Here is a 19,616-nt window from a genome sequence, read left to right as displayed (position 1 = left end):
GAAAACTGTTTGTGACCTAGCAAGATCTGCAGTGTCTCTAGGTCAATATAAATTACAAAGATCTGTAAGAACCTGTAGAAAAGTACCCTCTGTCAAGGTTTGCTATGGATCCAGTGATGTAGTCAAAGACAAATGAAAACAAATAGATTTCATCTAGTTTTCAGTCTGGGAAATACTAAATTTATTCTTCCTCATTGCCCGATTTGAATGCCACAAAAATGAGTTTTTCTTCACTGTGATTTTAATTTGGAAGTGGGTTCCTCTATAAAAAGCTGATAGCTTCTAAGGACTTTTCTTGTTTTCCTGTCATAATCTATTTTAAAAAGTATGATCTGGATGGCCCATATTTCATTTATGGAATAACAGGAACCACAGCTCAAAATACATGCCAAGACTGGTAACATAGGTACTAGAGGGAGTCAAGAGAAAGCTTTTTAGAAGAGAGATGAGAGATACACATGAAGCTACACACTTGATAGAGGAGAAGGAGCACACTGTCTATAGCCTTTGAAATAAACATCTCTGCAACAAAGAAATGCCCAACCTTCCCAAAAAGTTCTCCTCGTTACCTACTATGTGCTGAACAGAGATTTACTGCTCAGGACAAAGGCAGAGGGCTTTCTGAAGCTCATTATTGGCATTACCTTGCTGATCTAATTTCCATGAGTGGTATAATAGTAACTGTTTGTTGACACCAGTCAAAAAAACCTGCTTGAACATACTTAAGTCTTAACTCTGAATTACAGAAATACAATAGAAAAATTAGAAACTTTTTAATGTCATGTTTATTCTTTGTTATTCTTCTACCATATTACATTTGTCTGCATATTTCAAGGCTGTACAAAGACTGGTGTTAATGCTTAATACCTATTAACAGACTAACCCATTTTAGTCAATAATTTACCCCTCCTGCAACCAGAGATCAGATATATACTATGAACATGAGCAAAGAAATAAAATAATGATAGCTGTTGTGAAAAATAGAAGAAAAAATAGATAGGAAAGTAAACAAGAAAAAATAAATACGCATGTGCATTATGAATGTGACTTTTAGTATTGTGTATCTTAATAGTGAAAACAGATCTTTATAATATTGTGGCTATACTAACCATGAAGCGGATGAGAAATAGAGTACCAATGTTATATTACTGGACAGTCTGGGAACAGAAGAGGTTATGTCAAGAGACACAGTAAGTGTCACTGATGGGGTATAGGTGTTACTGGTAGGGTGCTTGGTCCTACAAACAATACTGGAATGGTGCATACTACCATGGGTAATCTCCCAAGGCCAGACGGTAATGGTACAGGCACTGGCACCAGGGGGAGATGGCTTGTGTTTCCTGCTGCTTGGGGGCTTCTAGAAGCTGGTTTAGGTGCAGGCGTAGGCTAGAAGTAATCTTCTGGCTGCTCTGAGCTGTAGAGACAAAGCCGACAAAGGTCGGCTCCAGGGCACTGAACTGCAGAGATCTGATCTACCTCTTCTTTTCTTAGACCCAATTCTTAGACCCTGTAACATTTGCCCTGGAATGAGTCTGGACTGTAAACTCTCACAGAAACAGTGAGCAGGCCAGTATACATCTCCAAGGGAAAAACACACCTTCTTTGTGACCCCTGTGCAGCAGCCTAGCTGGGACGACAGCTGAAAGGCAAGGATGTAATAGACTCACTGGACAACAATGGTACTATGCAAGGTAGTAAGCATTATGCATGTTAAGATCTATGCTAGATATGAACTTCATGCTGGTAGGAAAATGGGCACAAGTATAAAGTGCCGTAACTTGTACCCATTTGTCAGTCAATGCAAAAAAAATGAGAAGGCAGCCGTGGGGGAAGAAGGAGGCTTACACAACCCTCTCCACCCACATGCTCCTCATCTTCCCTGCTAGAAGATGTATCTATGCTGTCAGTATCACACAGGCCTATTTTGTCCCAGATTTAATGACAGTTCTGCCTGAATGCAACCTTCTTTAAAAAAAAAAAATTAAAAAAAAACCAAGGCCCAAACAAACATGCAACTATGACAACTTAAATTGACGAAGAGTCTCATCTACAAAAAACAGTGAATAACATCAGTTAAGGGGTGGAGAGCCCTCTGTAGCCATGCCATACTCATCAGGTCGAACACTTGGTTTAACAGTGGTGATGACCACATACCTAATATGTACATCAACTTAATCTTTTTTCAGAGGGTTCACAATTTTTCCCATGAAGAGTATTTTGCTCTCCATAGTTATGACCATTAGGAAGGGCCTGTTGAATGTAATGGTAACCGGAACGGACATAGGCACTATTTCCATGCCTGTGGCAGCTGCTGCTTCGGTGCCAGTCTCATCCACCTTTACCACAGCCTTATGAATAGCCTGTGAAGAAACAGACATGTTACAAGTCAGGGAGGTATAAAAATCGTCACCTAAATAAGAACTTGAGCTAACAGTGCCTGAAGAAGTTATTGGTAAGAAACAAGCATCAGATGGGTAGGTGTGAGTCCACTGCATAAAGACAGCAAAGTTGGAAAAAAAATCAGCAGGCTACATGTAGCATAGCTTTCCTAGCCCCAGAGAGGAAAAGGTCATTCCCGGTGGAGGGGCATGTCCCTGCTAGTGAAAACATTTGCTTTGTTTCTTTTCTTATTCCCTGCTCCCACTCATGCAGATCTGTGGAGCTAGACAAAAGGTTAAGAGAGCAAGACCATATTTAGCTGTCTATTAAAAGTTCATATAGTTGAAGAATTAACATGCAGCTTAGCACGATGAATAGCTTCCTGAAATTATGCTTCCCATGTTCCTTAATGTCTTGGAAAAAATGGGAGCAAAGAAGAAGGGCGAGAAATGGAGGGCTAGAGCAGAGAAACATGTAAGTTTTACCTTGCAAAATCAAGATATTCACAGACCCTAATTCACCAACCTCCACCTGAGGTCATGAGGGCAGTTGTTTTGTTCATATTAGACAATGAAATTTGCACTGACTGTCAGCTTTAAACTCTAGGTTTATTGAAGTATGACTTTACTGATGCTTTTGCCTGGGCATGGCACTAATGAGAATCATTGCTCATAGGCTTGAAGCCAAATATTTTTAATAACTGCATTTTCCTTTCCCCCAAACAATTTAAAAGCGAACAGTGTTTTTCCTCTCCCCTCCCCTCCATAAAACAGAACCAGTGATATGTCCTACAGCTCCCTACTTGCCCACAGGCAGGCTAAAGAAGGTTAAACACAAACAGAAGCAGCAATGTAATGACTGTAACAATACGCTGCAGGAGGGTACTAAGGTGTGAATAGACGATGATTTGGTCATATCTGTTTTATAAGGTTGCCCCATACAGATCAAAAAGGTCTCCTAACTTAAAAAATTACAGACTTGTAACCTGCTCCAACTCAGTTGCACTGACAGCACAAGCAACTTGAGCAAAATATTCTGTATGCCAACAGCCACGTTTTCATGGGAAGCAAAGCCTCTTTACATGAGTTTTGCATCGTGAATAGTTGTAAAGAAAGTGATGTAAGTATCAGTAACCACGGGCCCATAAAACAAAAAGCAGTATGACTTACCTGGGAAATTCTGTGCTGGGGCTGCCCAGTGATCCCAGACAGGTCAGCCTTATCAGTGAATACATCCATGATGCCCATTTTATATAATATATTTTTTAGGTTATATGTGCCATAAAGAGTGAATTTTGGAAGATACAAATTTGCTGAGCTGCCAGAAAAGAAGTGCAAGAATATGGTGAAACTTTTGGTCAGATATCACAGTATAACACAGACTCTCGAGACAAACTCATTTTGCTTTCTCCGCAAAGACATTTTGCTTGCAGGATCTCTCTAGCCTACATGGGAGATGTATAGTGACATTAATTTGGGGAGAACAAAAGAAAGTTTATAACGATGTTGGAAGGCTGGTTGAGAGGATGGGGTTGTAGGTTGCTGGCTCACAGTCTGCAGTAAGCCAACACATGAACAGTGAGATTGACCCAGTGATCATTCAGCACAACAGTAGAGCTGTACCTCCCTAAGGATCTTCACCTGACATTCTCAAATGTTAGTGATATTTTGTGCATTCTGCTGGAAGCACCTTCATCATGCCCCATTACTGAGGATGCAGAGGATCCACCTTGTGAAAAAGTGATTCTTTTAGGTGTCTCAGGCTGGGCACAAAAAACCCAACACATCCAAGTTCACTGGTTACTTTTGGGAAACAAGAATATGTTGGCCTTATCATATAAATCGGGACACAGAAAACAAAAAGGTATACCAAAGGAGCAGGACAATATGTGGTGGTGATTGTATGGATGACAAAGTAAAAGCCAAAAGCACATTGACAGAATATACTTAGTCAATATAATTCTTTTTCTATGTCAACTCCAATATCTGATTTATTCAATTTCTTTTTTTGAAAATGACTAGTTTGCTGCTTTCCGTAAATGAATCAAAGCTCCATATTTCTGACTCATTTCTTCCTTGCTCTTTCAGTAAGGATCTAACAATTCCTTTTCAAACATTAAAACCAACATTTACAGTTAGAAGCAGCATAATGAGACAGAGGTTAGTGATAATGCTGACAGTAGGTACTGTTTTCTGGTGAGAAACCAGGATAACTGTCCAGGATTCCAGGTCAGGGAGATATGGAGCACTTAATGAAGCTGGCCAAAAAGCAAGTCATCTCGTGGACAAGTGGGAAGGAAGGGGTCCATACCTCCAGCATAGCACAGCGTCTAATGTGCTGGTAGATTGATAACAGGTTGCTGATCTCTTACTTCTGCCTAATTCCTGACTGTGCTGATTGCTGTCTTAAGTGAGGATGCAACTATCACTGAATCATCTGTCTCGCTATTATATAAAGACACTCATTCACAAGCCCCCACTTGCTTTCAACATGCAGGAAAGGGAGAGCCGTAGGCACACAGCAACAATGTGACCAGGCAGGAAACACTGGGATACACTTTCCAGAAGAGAAAGTGATGTTTTGTCCACAGTTCAGCCATTAAATAGATCTCAGCTGCCTGTACTGACAATACTTTGGCACTATCCCCTGTTCAGCAGCCAACAGTAATGAAAAATGTTCCTCAAAATGCTTCTGCAATTTGTGTCAACATCAGTTTGCAGATAGAGAAACAGGGACAAACGTAGCTTGCCCACAGTCCTTAAATCATTCCATATCCTATATCAAACCCATTTATCAAGACCTCCAAGAGACTCTAAATAATAACAAAGGCAATCAGTTGCTTTGAAAACTAGAGGGAAAAGGAGGAGTTTGTGTCATTAGTTTGCAGGAGAGAATTGTCATAATGAAAAATGGAGAGCTGCATGAAACAAGCTCATCTTTGACAGTGATGCCTTTTTATATTATAAGATTTGCGTCTCCTATTCATGGCTTTTAGGTAGATTATTCCAGTTTGGGGAGGGCGTAGAGGATGGAGAGAGGAAATGTAAATCCCGCCAGTTGTATTTAGTGTCTTTCTTGCTGATTTTAAATGCAATTTTGTTTCTTTGACAAAAATGATTCATAAATGTCTTGATTCACCATCTTATTTGTCCTACAGTGATTTTAGTCATAAACCACATAGCTGCTCTCAGAAGTTTCAAAAGTGTGAAGGTGCACAGAGAATTACATAATGTCTTTTTTTTAAATGAAAAAAAAATTTAGATTCTTTTGATAAGATTTAACAGTGAATCAGAGTTAAGAGCATGACTCTGGTTTGGGGTTTCTGTATTAGGACGACACTTTTGTCTTGAGAACTGATAATCAAAAATATGATTTTCAAATGTGTATGTGTGAAGGGCTCTGACATGACACATCAGATTCATGAATGAACACAAGGGCTTGATTCTGTAAACATGTTGTGCCTATGCTTGTACGCATATTTTGTCCCGTCAGAGGCTACTACTACACATGACACTAAACGGAAGCAGTCTAAAGTTGTTCTCAGAGGGCATATAACCTTTCTGCCTTCGAGTCTCAAAGTTACCTTGAAGCAAGTGTAGCTTATTTCAATTTTGCCTTCCTAAGTCTTCAGAGAGCCTGAATACAGTGGCTCTGCAATATGACAGCTGCTCTATACCCTCATCATTGAGTTTTGTCCTCACAATTGCCAAATAAAAACTGTTATTTCAGCATTAAATGTGCAGTTATTGGTAACTGTAATAGACAGAAACGAAGCAAGAGACAACAAAAAAGGCTGAAGGAAAGTGGTAGGAATCTACTTGTAAACAGGAGAAGGCAGAAGACCTCCCCCACAAAAGTGAGAAGAGGTCTTAAGACAGAAAACCAGGGGCTATGGAGAGTTGAAGACGGGAAACAAAATGCGGAAACAGCAAAAGTCCTAAAGCTGTGAAGGTTTTCACTTTGTGCAGTACTGAATGTGAAAACACAGGGACACCAGAGAGCCAGATTTCAACTTTGTAGATTAAAACAGAGCTAAAAATAGTATCCTCATTCTGTGTCATAGCCCAGCAGATTGAAACTGATGTGTCTCCTTGCCTACCATCTGAACCAAGAACTGCAGAATTTTACCTTTTCGAGACTAATGTCCTCCACCTTGACATACGTTCACACGACAATCTTTTCTCCAGCTTCCTCATTCTTCCTTGATCAGGCAGAACAAAAAATGCCGAAGCACCTCCTTTGTAATCCAATTGCACCACAGTGGAAGACAGCTGTTCATCATAGCCATGCTTGAACAGGCCCATTCCGAACATCATCGGGACTTCAACAGCCTTGTTCCCATCCACAAAGAATTTGTTCTTTTTAGTGTATTTTGGATCAAAAGGTTTTTCCCATTCAGCTTGAAATATAAGAGACAAAGTTACAGGATATTTTGAGGACACAAAACCATAGGACATACCACCATAGGACACATTCATAGATGGCAGAAACTGGTACAGCTGGATCAGCTTCAAAGACAAACCAGTTTGCAATGAGCACTTGATCTTACTGAATACTCAGAATAATTCAACAGCAACACACAGTAGATAGAGTGTGATGTAAAAACTTCCCTCAGATCTTACAGCAGGCTGCAATATCCTCCATTTAGATGAGATACCAAGTGTTCCAGTGTGCACTTTTCCTCCATGACAACAGTTTTAGGAGCCCATAAAACCCTCATATGATGCAGCCTTTAAATGAGAGCTCAGAAGGAGAAAGATTCTCTCCTTTCCTTATTCCCACACCAAAAGAAACTTGTGAAGGGTGACATGAGGGACGAATTCTCCAAAGAAATGAAGGGATTCAGGTTACTTGCAGAGAGAAGGGTTTTATATGCCACCACTTTACATGTTGATGGACAATAAAGTCATGAAGAACTTAATTCTATCAGACTGCTGGGTGAAAAAAAACAAAACAAAAAAACAACAACAGAAACCTTTTGTACTGTCATGCTCACAATATTAAATTTCCAAAGGCTCCTGGCTTAGTCATACTGAAACAAACTGTCTACATTGAAACACTGAAAGATTCATATCCTCAACGGAGAGGAATTTCTGAGCCAAATTCCAGCTATCCACCTCATCCATTTCAGAGGCTGAGCAGATTAAAAAAAGGGGAAAAGTTGGGGGGTTTGTGTTTTCTTTTTGTTTTTTTGTTGTTTTGTTTTTTTAAAGAAAGAGGTGTTGCTCTGTAGTAAATTTTGCCTTCTAGGACAAAACTAGTTTTTAATCAAATTTAGTGGGCAAAAGTAGAGCCACAATGCTAAGTAAAATAAGTGCCATCAAGAAAACCATGAAACAAGATGCAACCCCTTTTGACTTCTGATTTCTATTTGAATAATGATTACTAGGCATCTTGTACAAATGAAAGAATTATTGTCTGCTGTTTCCACCATCTGTGAAATAGACATAAACAGCACTTATTTAGTATTTGGAAGGAGTGGAATAAGACTTAGTTAGTGCATGTCTTGGGCTCTGAAAATATAAACTGACAACTGCCGATACTCTGAAGATGGGAAAAGTTGCTACTTTTACGTTTCTTCATTAACAGTGACTTCTTCTATCATCAGATATATAACAAGCAGGACTAGTGCCTTGATATGCTTAAGGAAAAAAAAAAAGCAGAATGAATCACAGAAACATGAATGACACAAGTCCTGAAACACTCAAACAACCTTTATCTAGTGCTCAGCTCAGGGAAAACACCCACTGATTTCAGAAAGAGCTTTGCTTGGTTAAAAACTGAGTAGGATGTTACGATTTAGCACACAGATTAGACAGAAATGATATTCACTAATCCTTTCCTCCTGTTTCAGAGGAACTCATTCCTATGCTCTCCTCTCTCTTGGGAAGCTATGTTCCAGGGATGGCACCTTTCTCAAATGCTTCACAGTGTTCAAGTGGAAAAATAAACCTCCAAGTATGATACTTTGTGGTGACCAGCTTGGCTAGGGCATGATAAGGGACTGGTGTAGTGGAATAGCATGCCCGCTGGCTGAGAGCCAGGAAAATATTGTCAGACTTTTGTCCTTAGGGAAGGACTTCTACACTACACTACACCACAAAAAAGGGGGAGGAGACTCACCAGTACTGTGCAAGGAAGGTTGTCATGCACAGAGAGTGGACAAGAGCCTAGAAGTGTAGACTGGTTGTAGAGGAACCTCTCCAGATTAATCCCAGCCTCTAGATCAATTGACATTAATCTACTCTCAATTTCAAGATAAAAATCCTTATTATTGCTATTAATGCTATTTTTTAAATATATTTTCTTTAAAATTGAAGAGCTAAAACTGAATCTCCACCGTCTTTGGAGGAGCTGGGAAATGATTTCAATAATAAGAACGAACATCTAATTTTAAACAAAACTTAATTTTAGTGTATGTAAAAGTTATCTGTAATACAAAGTTATCTTTAATACAAGGTTTCTCAAGCTTGTGCTACTTTCTCCCCATTGTGCTACTAAATGTATTGCTCCTTCTTCAAACACCTTTCAGTAAAAGAAAAATCAACAGCTTTTTTTGCCTTTTTTGAAAGACGTGCTTGATGCTAAATAAAAGTCTGTCATGAAACCATTATTTGAGACAAACAAGTATGTGTTCGAAATAATTAAGAAACATCAATCGTCTGTATTCCAAACAGCTCCATTTAGCTGTGGCCAAATCTTCAGAGATTAACACAAGGGGCAGAGATACAGATAAAAAGCAAAACAAAACAAAAATATGGTTTTGAGTTACTTTTGGGGGAAGCCTCATATTGATGAGAAGAGTGGAAGCATCCAGGTTAACAGTTTTGAAAGAATAGCATTTCTTTTAAAATAATATAATTCCTAATACATCATCTCTGTTTCAATTAAAAGACTTAATGATATTTTTATCAGATAAATTACAAAATACTATTTTTCTGAGTATAATTGCTTTGTTTTCAGAATATGATAAAATGAGTAAGAGAGAGAAGGTTTGAAAGAAGACGCAATATCTGTTATTAGACCACTGATTGAGCCTTACAGCCTTGCTCCTCTTCTTCTCATTAGATCAGCAGTCTGAAAAGCTCTGGGAAGATCTGTAGACTGTATCTAAGCAGACTGCACAAGTTAATTAAGAAAAACAAGCTTATTGTCATTAGGCTTGTATTTGATACTGGTGGGTCCATCTCTTCACTGGAAAATATTAGAATCTGCAAATCAAAAAAAAAAGGTTGAAAACCTATGCCTTTAGACACATCAGGACTACAGCCACACTATCAGTAAAGACATAGTTAGTAAAAAAAAAAAGAGAACATGAGTGTGAAACTAAAGCTACTGTTACATGTTTAGTTTTGGATACATGAACATACTCAGTAACAGCAAAACTATTGAGTAAACATATTTTCTTCTAGGTAAGATGCTAAGTTTTACTTTAACAGTGTTCTTTGAATTTAACTCTGAACTTGTTAAATAAAAAAACAGCTGAAGTGGATTTCAAATTAATTCCTAGCCAACAAAGCATTTAAGAGAGTGCTTAAATCCCACTAGATTGTATAGGACTAGATGCTTTACTGAATAGAGATGCCTTCCTCAAAGTATATTTCACTTAATCTTCAGCAGGAAATAAATGCATATATTAAAAGATATAGGAAAATTTGCCATAAATTTTGCTAGGAATTATCATCAGTGTCAAGCAGAACATAATTTCCAATAACTTTGTTTAAAATTAAGTGTAAATGAGGACCAAAAGGAAAACAAGGTATGAGTCCATCTGCAAAACCATATTGCAAAAAAAGGTGATGAAGTCCAAGACTGACCTGAGGAAATAATGTATGAAGTAGGAGAATATCCTATGTATATCTTACCGTTAAAATAAATATAGCTAATAAGGAGAATTTCAGTAAGTGGATCAAGGTTATTTATGAGGTTCTTGATTTTCCCGTTGGTTCTTCCTGCTACATATTCATTGATCTTTATCTGGGCTTGATCAGCCCTCTTGAAGTTCATAGGATAAACTTCTCCTTCATAGAAGTTTCTGAGATTACTTAAAAATTTATCTTGTGGCTTCAGTCGATCAAGCACAAACAGGACATTTCCCATATTCAGCTGTAACCCCTCATTCTTTCTGTTTACCATTTGCATGAGTTGACGATAACTTTCATGTATTTCATTTTCAGAAATCTCACGTGGGTTAAAGCTAAGGACCCTAAGAATCTGTGTCAGAGTGTCTGATCTGGCGCCCAGAGTCAGCATTGCAAAGGCAGTAGAGATGCTCAAAGGAGAGAAGAAAACATTCCCACTGTTTTCACGAGAAGAAATCTCTTTGTAGAAACAACACGCAAACCGACAAACACTCTTCCCTATAGTCTGCTGTGGCATGTTTCGGTTTTCTTGGCCTCTTTGGTTTTGGTTTCTTACAGCTTGGTGATTATGCTCATAGCAATAACTGTTGGAACGAATCCCAACAATTAAAAGACACAGGAAAAACAACATCTTCATGTTTCTATAACTCTGTAAAAGAAGAAAAGAAAAATGACATTTGGCTTACAAATCTTTTTACCTTGTGCTTAGCAGTAAGTCAATCCCTTCACTGTACAGAGCTGGCTTGGTAGTAGTGATTCCAAGCCATTTGAATTCAGGGATACCAGCTTTCTATTTCAAGGAAGCAGATTCTGGAAAATTACTCAACCTACTGAAGAAGTTATGAAAGAATAAAAATTAAAGTCAAAGAGGGATGAAGTAATACCAAAGACACTGTCATTAAGGGTAGGCTACATTTCCTTTGAAACTGTTTTGTTTCCAGTATTCTGTTTTTAATGTGGTTTTAAGTGATAAAAAGCTGTAAGTCAAAAGTACAGGTCTATAGAGCAGAAAGTAAGGGAGCCAGTCAAGGCTAGTCAGTTAAATTTAGCAAGATGAAAAATCAAGGCAGAAGAAAGGCACAATATTCCTCCATTGTGAGAATTAAAATATTATGCGTTTTTGAATGGGCTGTGTGTAAACATATAGGCAGGCACAAGAGAGAAAGTTAATGCACTTGTTAATGAGGAAGTGATGAACATTTACAGTGATTCCATAAAGCTTGAACAATTGAGCACCATTTAAAAAAAAAAACCCTTCCACATAACTAACAAAAGAGAGAAATATGCATTGAGCAATTAGGAAGTTATCCTAATTGGATAGGATAAACAGTGGAAATACAGTGGAAATACAGTGTTTCTTATTAAGAAAGAAAAATGAGTATGTACACAGAACAGCAAATGGAAACAAATGTGCCTGCTGCATGCAAAGGCATGTCCAGCCCAGTGACTAAACCAAATCACCTAAAAATAAAAAAAAAAAAAAAAAAGAGAAGCAACTCTAGAACAATCATGGTGTTTATCATCAGAAAGCTAGCAAAGGGTTATTTTGGCAGAGAAGGCTACAATGGTAAAACGTGAAGATGAATGAGTGAATTCTGGAGGAATAAAGATACTAAAAGATACCGATACAACAGGAAAGCCTTTTCCAGAGCGGCATGGAAACCATCCCTTCCACATCTGTGACAATACTTTTAACTCTAGAAATTAGTACTGTACTACACTTGATTCAACAACTTTTGTCAACAGACAGAAGGAAGTAAAGATGTGGAATATCTGGAAATCCAGAACATCCTCCTGGGGTACATGATCACTTTACCTACAGAATCTTTTATAAAATAAAGTACTCCTAGAGAAAAATGTAAGGATTTTCAAAGGGGAAAAATATCTTAGGTTTCTGATTTGCAATGAGAAATTATATTCAGACTCTCATGCCTTGTGAAATCATTGAATCCTTATGAGCTCCCACCATGACCCCGCATTTGTGTTCTCCACTTTCCAGCGTCTTGGTTCTCCAAAATTCAGTGAACTCAGAATGCTGATCTCTGCTTTAATAATAAATGCTATAAATATTCCTTAATTCACACCCTTTGAATATCATGGTTATAGCAATACTACTATCACTAGGAAGGGCCTGAGCCCCATGACAAACCACTTTCAGATAATTCACTTTCATATCTAGAACACATTAAAATTCGAGCTCTTTGATTTGTTTGTGACTTGCCCTACCATCACTCTTACTCTAATTCTTTTAGCCTTTACCTCCATCCACAGTTTATTTTTTTCCAAAGTCTCTAGAAGCTTTAGCGAGCAATCCTTAAGTCCCCACTTCCATTTCATTTCATGCCCTGCATTTGTTATTATTATCCATTTACTTCATTTAACTCTCTAAAACATTTGGACATGCAGTTTTCCTAAAGAGAGTTATGCTATACGAACATGCCTATCTCACAGACGACTTATCTTTTTTATTTAAAAAACCCAAAACATAATAAAACAATATAAAAAGCTTTAAATTGCAACTTGAATATGAACATGGTAATTTCTCAATTAATTATTCAGAAACTGTTGTCCTGCATATAACATTTGACAATTTTTCCACAGACAAAAAATGCATTACTTACGGTACAGTCAAAAGGGTCCTGTTGTATTCACCAGGTCTGCACAGGTCCTTGTTCAGTTGTTTATGCTGCCGAACACAAAGCAGGGTATCCTCTAGTAAAGGTTAAGATCATCTAAGGGCTGTGACTCACACATTATAATTTTAGAGATTAGGTAGTGCAAACAATGTTGAAACTAGTTTTACTGGACACCTAACTTTGCTGAATATATGTTTCACACGTGACTTTTTATTATTCATGACTATCTGATCGCCCTGGTTAGATTCAAACCAATTTTCCTCAAACTGAACCTACTGTTTTTTAATATCGAACATTCATACACATCTCAGTGGCCCAAATCTACTATATTATGAATAAAAGAGTCATCAGAAGCAGTAACTACAGAGAAATATCTTGAACATAATTTCCAGTGACTATAGCATTGCTGCCACTAAGGCAGGAGGACAAGGCTTGATGCACTGGGACAATCTGAATTTTTGTGACCTCGCCTGCTTGTCTCCTGCATATCCATGCCTGGGCTTGATTGTCTCCAGGTGAAGGCAGTGCAATTCTAATGTTTTGCTAATGTTTTGCTACATTAGCAAATGCTGCTGTAAATGTGCCTGACTATCCACTCCCACACGGGGAATCCGCTGGCAGCAAGAGCTGTGATAGCGACTCCTGGGCCACTTGCATGGCCCTGCGCCCGGGGAAGAAGGAATGCGGCTGGGATGCCATTGCACGCAGGTGATCCCAGTTACAAGCATGGCCTGGGGACAGGGGGCGGAAGCCTAGGAACATGGGTGTTAAATAGAGCAAGTCTTTAGACCAGGTTACTATCTTGTGATCTGGGATGTGGGGAGCAGGCCCCTCTGATCGTGTGCCAAGTTCGGCTGCGTCAGATCAGACAGCCGCCCGTCCTGCGCTCAGCTCTACTCGCTACAATAAACTCCTGCGACTGCTGGGGGAGCTGGTGGGCGCAGAATGACAGAAGCATTGAAGAAGGGAACTCCGGAGACCATGTAGTCCAACCCCTTGCACAAAGCATGGTGAGCTACAGTGAGTTGCTCGGGACAGTGTCCAGTTGGGTTTTGACTTCCTCCAACGATGGAGACTCCACAATCTCTCTGGGCAACCTGTTTCAGTGTTTGATGACACTGACACTAAAACAGGTTTTCTCTACATTTAAATGGAATTTCTTGTATTTTAAGTTGTGCTCATTGCCCCTTGTCCTGTCACTGGATGCCACTGAGAAGAGGCTATCTCTTTCTTTACTCCTCCTGTGAAAAATCAGGTATTTATACACATTAGTAAGAACCCCAGAGGCCTTTTCTTTTCTGGGCTAAACAGTTCCAGCTTTCTCAGCCTCTCCTCATATGCTAGGTGCTGCAATCCCTCAATCACCTCTGTGGCACTTTACTGGAGTCACTCCAGCATGCTCATGTGCTTCTTGCGCTGGGGAGCCCAGCACTGGATGCAGCACTCCAGATGCATGCACCAGGGATAAGTAGAGAGGAAGGATCACTTGCCTTGACCTGCTGGCGATGCTTTTCTTAATGCAGCTCAAGATATTGTTGGCTGCGTTTCCTGCAAGAGCTTACTGCTGGCTCACGGTCAACTTGGTGTCCATCAGGAGCCCCAGACCCCCAAGCACAGCATCTCATGTCTCCATTTCTAAAACTACGATAATATTTTCTCTCATTTTCCCTTCAAAATGCAAGCATTTTCAGGGAGGGACCAACCCTTACTATACACAAAACAGATGGAGCGTTGATCTCAATGCTGTTTTTGAGCACAATTGAAATACTAACCACAACAATAACTCAGCAACCGTTTCTGGGAGACAAAGATGCAACCAGTGAAAGTTGTTGATGATTATGACCTATCAAGCGACTCAACAGATTGCAAAAAACCCCTCTGAAACAAGTTGCTTATGAACTAAACCTTGAGAAATAGAAGGCTTTGAGGCAGTATACTGGACTCACACATAATGTGTTCTTCACGCAGAGCACTCATCTGAAAGAGTACTTGAGATACTATTTTCACTGCTTCTTGTATAAATAAGAACCAAGAATCTCCCTTAGAGCTAACTTTTAATAATGGGCTGAAGTTTTCATGGTATATAAAAACTTATTTCTGTTGAAGGAAGGAAGGAAGCCCAATTAAATACAGACGCCATGCTAATGACAAGGTGATGGATGAATGACTAAGCTAGATTTGAACACACCTAGACCACACCTCAGGACACTTGCAGGAGAAAGCCTGCTACTGAACATGGAAAAGTCTGCCCTGCGATTGGAAAGAAAGCAGAGAAAATCAATACACGATCAATTTATGTGAATAATGAGAATCTCTGGACACTGGTATTAAAGAAAATCGAAATTTGTCTTTCATGTCTTTCCAGTGTCAAGCCATGAGAGGAAGGAAGGTAAAGGAAAAGGTAACAGTTCCTGACCCAACTGCATAATTTCTATATTTGATGAAAAACTTCAACAACAATAAACAATCATTTATATCATAACTACAAGCAGAATACTGATTTACAAAGAATTCAGCCATTTTGTTCGATTTTGAAGATTGGCATATTCCAGAGTAACATTGCATCTGTTGAAGGTATGATATGGATAGTGAACAGGAATTTCCTTCACCTACACTGGGAAATTTTATAAAAGTTCCCATGGCTCTTAACACAGCTAGCACTGAATTATTCATATGTACTTAAGCCCCAGCTGGCAAAATTTCATGTAAATACTTCTGCTTTGAGCAAAGAGGTTGAAAGAGGTTTGTTTATGCTAGGTTTCTCTCTTCGCTATATCCAGTAACCACTGGTGGCACGAGTAGGGAATTCTACCGCATAAACAAGGCCCCAGAGCCTCTCCTTAACCTGTGCTAAACCACAGATACCAGGTGTGTATATACCTTCAAAGAGATGGAAGAATCTCTTAATTTGTTGTCCCATTGAAACTAAAGCACTTCCTCATAACCATAATTAAAAAGGGAGGCAACAGGGACTGGAAAAAAAAGATTATATTAAGTTGTACTTTTCTGGAGCTGGCAGTACTTTCTCCTGAAAATATAATAAGGGAGAGTGTACAGCTTATGTAGCCTATAAGGTGTGATCCATCTGACTTAGGACATCTGTTTCCCTACAATAACAAAAATATGGCCTTTTATAAATGGTTCAGATCTTGAAGAATTTCTCAAAAAATATTGCTCAGTACGTAGAGCACTGTTAGAGATGACCTACAGAGATAGAAAGCACTCCAAGGCATCTCTGTTTAGTTATGGGACTTTTCACAATCCCTTTAGTCCCAGGATTTCCTACCAGTAAATCCATTACACTACACAACAAACAGGTTGAAGAATTCACCACACTATCAATGATTGGGGTAGCTTGCAGTGGGCTGGCATCTCCAGAAAGCATACAGCTATATGGTTTCTGGTCCCGAAACTATCTATCATCTGAAGCATCCCTCCACCTGGGAGCATCACCCTGACAGCATCATTTGATCTAGAGTCTCACCAGCATGCAGTGCTTGAGTTTAATAGAATAGATTTGCCTATATTAAGCTGCCTTATAAAAATTATAGGGAAACAAAAACCAATTGACAAACAAACACCACGCCACCAAAGGCTGAAGCGTTCTCTTCCTTCAGCGTCTCATTTTTATTTCCAATGATCTTTCTCAATCTCTCAATCCTCTCTCTCATCACTCAATGGAACAGACAGCAGCTCACACATCTTATGTCCCCAGCATCCTGGTCAATGATTCCCTTAATTTTCAATCTTCTCCTTCTCCAGAGCCCCCAGATTCAAAAGTCACACTTTGCCTACATTTACTCTTCAAAGACCTGTGCTAGTCACAAGCAAATAAACACACTTTACTCTTCAATATTTCCTAGGCACACTTAGTGATACCTTACCTATCACTGGAAATGCATGGCTGTATGTAAAGACATGCAACTCTCTTGCAACACCACTACAAGCTTTTCTTGAATTAGGTGACTATCCTCAAACCCAGCAGTGTTTTGTCAGAAATGAGAACACCTTTCAGGAAAAGGGCAGAAATGGCTGTGGCTTGGCAGCTCTTCTCCCTCTCTTTCCCTGGAGAGGAGGTGGGGAAGGATCCCACCTGGAGAGGAGGTAGGGAAGGATCCCACCGAACTTCTCCTGACATCCCTTCTTCTGCAGAGGATTCAACAGAGCCATACAGTATCCCTGAGTCCTCTCTCCCCTTTTGGCTGTTCTTGCTTTCCTAGCCAAAAGTACGGGTGCCAGGAAAGGAGGCAGGAAGAGTAAGGAAGAAATATTATATAGGACAGGCCTCCTCTGTACAATACCTCTCCTATCGAGTCAGAGACCAAATCTCACTCCCTCACACACAGTCCTCCCCTGAAATTCAGTGTCCTTCTGGCCCTCTCTTCTCGTGCACCTTTAAATCCCTCACCCAGTACCACAAGCCCTCTAAGCACCAACACCATTCCAGTCACCACCTCCTCAAATGACTCGCCACCAAGTCCTCTTCAGCTCCATTGACACCTTTTGCCCTCACCTCAAGCATCTCCTTTAGCCTCAATGTTACACAAAGGGGAGAGGGAGAGGTAGAACTAGTAGGTAGCAGTTTGCCTCAAGAAAGCTGAAGAACCATCACACTGAAGAACTGGTATTTGTTTATTGCTCATGGCTTCTCCTCAAAGCCAGAGGATTGTTTCTCCCATGAGAAATTAGCTCCCTTCCTCCTCAGCACATCCTTCAGTTAAATATGACTTTTCTGTTACAAAAGAAAACTCCTTTCCTTTTTCTCTTCCCAAGCTGTCTGTGAATCACTGCCACACACTTCCTATCTTTTGCAATTTTAACGGCTTACCTTTGCAAATTTTCTTTGATCTGCCTTCGGTGAAATTTTACAGCTTTTAAGTTTCTGTCTGCTGGGAAAATTCGCATAATACCATTTTCCTCTTAGTTTCAACAATGTCATTGTCCCAAAACACTAGCACCTTGATAGCAGGCACCAAGGTTAGTGGTTTTCTACAGTCAGTCCTTATCATCAGCTCTTGACATTTTAAATAAACGAGGCAAAAACACTACAGAGAAGAAAATGCCCCTATATTCAAAATGAGATTCACAGCTGACCACAAAGAGAAAATTCTCAATATTAAATTAATAAACCATACATAGACAACCATCCCAAGAATATCTTGATTCCTTTTTCTTACTTCCTCTCTCCAAGTTTGACTTCCCTCCTGAATGGCTTTCTCAAAATAAACAAAACTAAAGAATTTTGTGTCCTGCACAGATAGTCAGACTAGCGGCAATCCCAAACTACAGTACTCTTCCATGACACTAGAAACATGCACCTGAAAAAAAGGGTGTTTACTCAGGCACCAGACACTAGCACATTTTTTGTCAATAAATCTCAAGGTGCTTCATATCGTCAAAGAAACCTCAATAGATGTTTTGTAGAGAACATGCAGACAGCAGCTTACTCTGTCAGCACAAACAACAGAAACCAGGGAAGAGGATGACAGTTGTCATAAGAGATCCTTTTTTTTTTGGACAAGATCAAGTTCTGATGAGTTTGGTTAAATGCTGAGTTATCTGAATACTGTTGAGTACCAATTATCAAAATACTCTGGAAACAGGTGTAAGAATTTAGTTACCAACTATTGCTCACTCTGTGTATTTGAAGTTGTTTCTCATGGGGGCTGGGGGGAAACATGACAGATTAACCTAAACTGCAGCATAATACTTTCTCAAACTACTTCTGCTAGACATGCAGTGAGATCTCAGAGATAACAAACTGAGAAGGGCAAGTAAGAAGCTGTGTCTCAGAAAGCAAGAGGTACTGCTCTCCATGTAGGACTGAAACATGGAAAGGAGACTTTTCACTGTAGGATCAAAGAGAAAATAGAACTAAGAAAAGAGCTGAGAAAGTAGGGCTGAAAAGCAAACTTTACATTTTGGGAGCTAGCCCTAGAGATTGCTATGCTGCAACAGATCACTTGGTGGTCCCAGAACGGAAAGCAAGACAACTGAGGCAGTGACATGATGCTGAAACTGTGCAGGCCTCTAGACGTCAGGCTAATTGTGATGGTGTGGCTGTGCTACTGTTCAAATGTGACAACTGAGCTCTGCACAGCATGTTGCTTGCTATAAACTAACACCAGCCTATTCAGAACAAACTTAGGTGTCTAGCATGACATCACATTGCACACGTTGAACACAGACAACAACTCTCTCATCCAAAAAATCCTTCTGAATGGAGTTCAACACATAGAAAAGCTCGGAGAGAGACTTCTGAATGAACAGAGAATTAGCCCTAGGTAGCTGTTCCAACATTGCCCTGAGGGAAGTTACACGATCCAGAATTAATCTTGTAGACAGTACCGCGCATGTTCTGTCTCAGACATGCATGAGAATCCAGAGTACTACCAAAATGGGAACTTCAGTCAGAAGGACACATCCTGTATCAGAGTGCCACGCTGCACGACTCCACTGCTTCTGACATCTGACCTAGCTCATCCAGGGCTCCCTTAGATATCTCTGCAAACATCGGCTTTGCACAGAGGAGGCATACTCTGGGAAGTAAGCAAATCTGGCAAGACTAGCTCATGATGCCTCCTGTGACAACCAGCCCAAGGCAATACAGATGTTACAATATGAAAAAAGAAGCAAAAATGTAATTGGTTATACAACTTCGGAAGAATTTACAAGCCACAGCAGTTGTATAGCATAGTAAGAGCCTTGTCCTTTCTGACTACTAATTCAAAAGAATTTT

At 39.6% G+C, this 19,616-nt stretch overlaps 1 protein-coding gene across 1 annotated transcript; it reads right to left on the bottom strand.

The window, feature by feature from the left end:
• Positions 1 to 789: 789 nt before the first annotated feature.
• LOC142083255 (alpha-1-antiproteinase F-like) lies at positions 790 to 10,647 on the bottom strand. The gene is made up of 4 exons (XM_075152490.1): positions 10,245 to 10,647; positions 6,508 to 6,778; positions 3,549 to 3,696; positions 790 to 2,360 (listed from the first exon to the last, which is right to left on the bottom strand). Exons 1-4 carry the CDS (start codon positions 10,630 to 10,632, stop codon positions 2,172 to 2,174), a joined length of 996 nt encoding a protein of 331 aa, XP_075008591.1. The 5' UTR covers positions 10,633 to 10,647; the 3' UTR covers positions 790 to 2,171.
• Positions 10,648 to 19,616: the final 8,969 nt, after the last annotated feature.

This window comes from Calonectris borealis, chromosome 5 (assembly GCF_964195595.1).
Source record: "Calonectris borealis chromosome 5, bCalBor7.hap1.2, whole genome shotgun sequence".
Lineage (NCBI taxonomy): Eukaryota > Metazoa > Chordata > Aves > Procellariiformes > Procellariidae > Calonectris > Calonectris borealis.
The sequence above is the reverse complement of the archived record's forward strand: the minus strand, read 5'-3'. Positions and strand labels throughout refer to the sequence as shown.